Raw genomic sequence first — 3,235 nt, 5'->3', positions numbered from 1 at the left:
TTTGAAACAGTTTAAACACTTAATTAGTACTTCAAGTATAGATGTAATGGCTCCCAATAAAGGTTTTACTATCACGAGTTATCTTTCCAATACATTATAACCAGTCGACATCTCCTTGTTGCAGGCGGTAGTGAAGCCTCGAAGAAGGTAGTTGCAAACTGTTTTGTAAGACATTAAATTCATTGTTTATGAATAAAAACTATTACAATTATTTTTTAATTCAATTATCTTTGAGAAGATTAGCTTTTGCTTTTTCAGTCGCTAACTTACGCATCATTTTGAGTAATTTATTCTCTTCGCTCGGTTTAGGCGGTGATCTAGGATCCTTTATTTCGCGTATGAAAGGTGATTCGGGTTTTGTTTTGTTTACATTCATTTGGTTAATACAGTAACCAAGGTTATAGTAACTATTATTCAAAATCAATAATCTATCAATTTGTGTTGCCAGTTTCCAAAATTTCTTAAGCAATTTCGTTTTGACATTACCAGTTACTGAGGGGTAGTTAAATTTGCGATACAGTTTTTAATAGCGAGTGGCAGGTCGTGTCGTCGATTAAAGTGTGATCTGTCAGAAAGTTTTGCCAAAAAGATACCAACAAAAAATCACCCTTTATATACATACAAACATATAAACAAGGAGAAATATTTGTTTTTGTTAAAATAAAATATTTAAAACAATTTTTTTTACATATGATCAGTATCTAACCTTGAAAATAGATTGGAAAATATCTAACTCCTAACCGGGGAAATTGTTTTACCAATTAAACTACCCTGCATATGAAAACAAATGAAGAGAAAGTCCAGTTGACTAGAGGAAACTAAACATGCTTCGCTGTACTTAGCCACCACAGTATTCACTTACAGTCCCGTATCCACGGAAACAAATTCAACAGAAACATATACAACAATCACGGGTCTATTTCTACCCATCTACTTTGCCACACGATACTGATTCGAGATTTTTGTTTTCATCTATTTCACTATCTACGGGGTACATGTTCTCTTCGTGTGTTTTCATATGCAGGGTAGTTTGATTGGTAAAATAATTTCCCCAGTTGGGAGTTAGCTACGGGTTCGAGTCCCGTCTCTGTGGCAACATTTCCGCGGTTATCATTACATCATTGTGTTCATATGTCAATTTTCCAATATGTTTTCCCCGTTAGATACCGATCATTTTGAAACTAGCTCAAGACGACTATACGTCTTAACAAATACTAAAAACAAATCGTTGAAACTTTTTACGCATTTCGAAGGTTCACCCACTTCTTTGTATCTAACAAAATTTTAAGAAAATCGTGTCGATTGGTTCAGTTGTTTTATTTTTCTTGTGTGAACGGACATGCAGGAATGACATAACGCGTGTAAATTCAAAGAACTATATCTTCGAGTACATTCGAAGTTCGTCTTTGAAACTTTTTCAATTATGATCTATAATTTATCAATCGATTAAAGCAATAAATAAAAAATGTCTCCTTCAGGTGACACCGGTCGATGATACAGCAACTTGGGCTATATTACCACTTGATTCTCGCTGTATCGCAACATCGTCATCAAACCATGAATGAAAACTTCAAATTTTCACAGTACTAATGAAGGACGTCTGAATCAAATGAAAGTTATCAGGTTTTAAAATGAATTATTGAGATTTCCCGAAATTCAGCAGAATTAAAGCACATTTGTTAGTTCCTTTTTTCCCGGCAGAAAACTTGACAGCTTTGAAAATGAGCATTCAGACAGCGAAAAATTGTTCACCAACCTTCAGAACATCTTAAAAATACTGGGGACGAAGGACCACAAAATGATGCTGCTTTACAAGGGATTAGAATTTTTATTTCGTAAAAAATTGCATAACTAACAATTTAGAAAGGCCAAAAATGGATTAATAAATGCTGATTTGTTCAAAACAAAAACTCATGCATGAAATTATTATCCTGAACACTGCGCAAACCTAACAGTAAGGGATGCAATAGGTGGGTTCTACAAACCGGAAGCAAATTGAATTTGATCTCAATTTTTTTTTTGAAAAATGTTCAGACATTTACGGCATCTTTTCGTGCGCACTTCGCCAGCTTTCCAGCCACTCGCACACCTGTTTCAAATTGTCTTCCAGGTCCGAATCTTTGTCACTTTGCAGCTCGTAAATGATTTCCTTTCGGTAGGAATCTTTGGCTTCGTCCAGAGGGATTTGGAATATTTCGCACTCCATGTTAGATTTGACTTTCCGCTCGTTGTAGCCTCGGGCCTGCAATCTTTCATACAGCAGCGAGGTACCGCAGCGTACCACGTAGACAACGTCGAACCAGCGCTGGGGGAAAAATTCCGAGCTGTGATATTCAACCACATTTCCTCCGTCCTGCATGATCGGTTCCAGATAATCAAGCAGACGGTCCTCGTCTAATACAGGACACTCGAATTCCTCGTCGTACTCTTCGACAAAACCATGTTCGCTTACGATGTCAGATACGTTTTGCCATTTAAATCCAAGCTGCTCGACCAGTCGCTTGCACAGATGCGATTTGCCAACGCCGGGCGTTCCTAAAATTAGACCTCATTCATTAACCTTTTATCGTCTACTCGATGCTTTCAAACTATATTCTGTATAATGTGGTAGACGGTTTCAAACATAATAAGGAAACACGAGACGACTCTCCGCCACCCATCCCAACCCACATTGTCAGACGTACCTGTGATTAAAATGTTTGGCTGTTTCATCTTGCAGCTTCCTTTATTTTTGGTTTTAATGTGGCAGGTTTTAGTTGGAAAACTCTAGATACAATTTTAATATACTATATGTATATGTTTACTTAGCACTACTCAGTCAAATGTTCTCATCTATTAATATTAGTAATGACAACTTATTCTCGGGCTATTTGCACCCTTTCCTGTGTCGAATAATTCCAGACGCCTCGACTATTCTGTGTGGTGTGGTGCTGGTGCCTGAATGTTTTGAAGCATGCACAGTTAAAACGAATTACTGAAAAGAACAGTATTCAAAATTAATTTAGGCCCCGCTTGGTATAAATTCCACCTGTCTGTAGAAACCGGACTAGATTCCAGTACACAGGAAAAAATGTAACAATCTTAATGTGATTACCAATTAATATGAAATAAATTTAGGTGTACTGAACATTAAATGCAATAATTTTGTTTTCGAGAAATATTGCAAATAAATCACACGTTATTACATGAATACTGTATACGATTCTGATAGGAATCTATGAATCTTTCCGTGTAA

At 36.4% G+C, this 3,235-nt stretch overlaps 1 protein-coding gene across 1 annotated transcript; it reads right to left on the bottom strand.

Annotated features, from left to right (window-relative positions):
- Nucleotides 1-1,808: 1,808 nt before the first annotated feature.
- On the bottom strand, nt 1,809-2,946 carry LOC131425558 (adenylate kinase isoenzyme 6 homolog). The gene is made up of 2 exons (XM_058587531.1): nt 2,685-2,946; nt 1,809-2,535 (listed from the first exon to the last, which is right to left on the bottom strand). The coding sequence occupies exons 1-2, from the start codon at nt 2,710-2,712 to the stop codon at nt 2,039-2,041; spliced, it is 525 nt and encodes a 174-aa protein (XP_058443514.1). The 5' UTR covers nt 2,713-2,946; the 3' UTR covers nt 1,809-2,038.
- Nucleotides 2,947-3,235: the final 289 nt, after the last annotated feature.

This window comes from Malaya genurostris, chromosome 1, assembly GCF_030247185.1.
Source record: "Malaya genurostris strain Urasoe2022 chromosome 1, Malgen_1.1, whole genome shotgun sequence".
NCBI classification, from domain to species: Eukaryota; Metazoa; Arthropoda; class Insecta; order Diptera; family Culicidae; genus Malaya; species Malaya genurostris.
This window is presented reverse-complemented; position numbering and strand designations above follow the sequence as displayed.

What these genes read in the sequence shown, in the direction of transcription:
- LOC131425558 (XM_058587531.1), bottom strand. Translation starts at nt 2,712, where the DNA reads ATGAAACAGCCAAACATTTTAATCACAG. An exon ending in GCCAAACATTTTAATCACAG is followed by an intron (nt 2,536 to 2,684) that starts GTACGTCTGACA and finishes GTCTAATTTTAG; the next exon opens with GAACGCCCGGCGTTGGCAAA.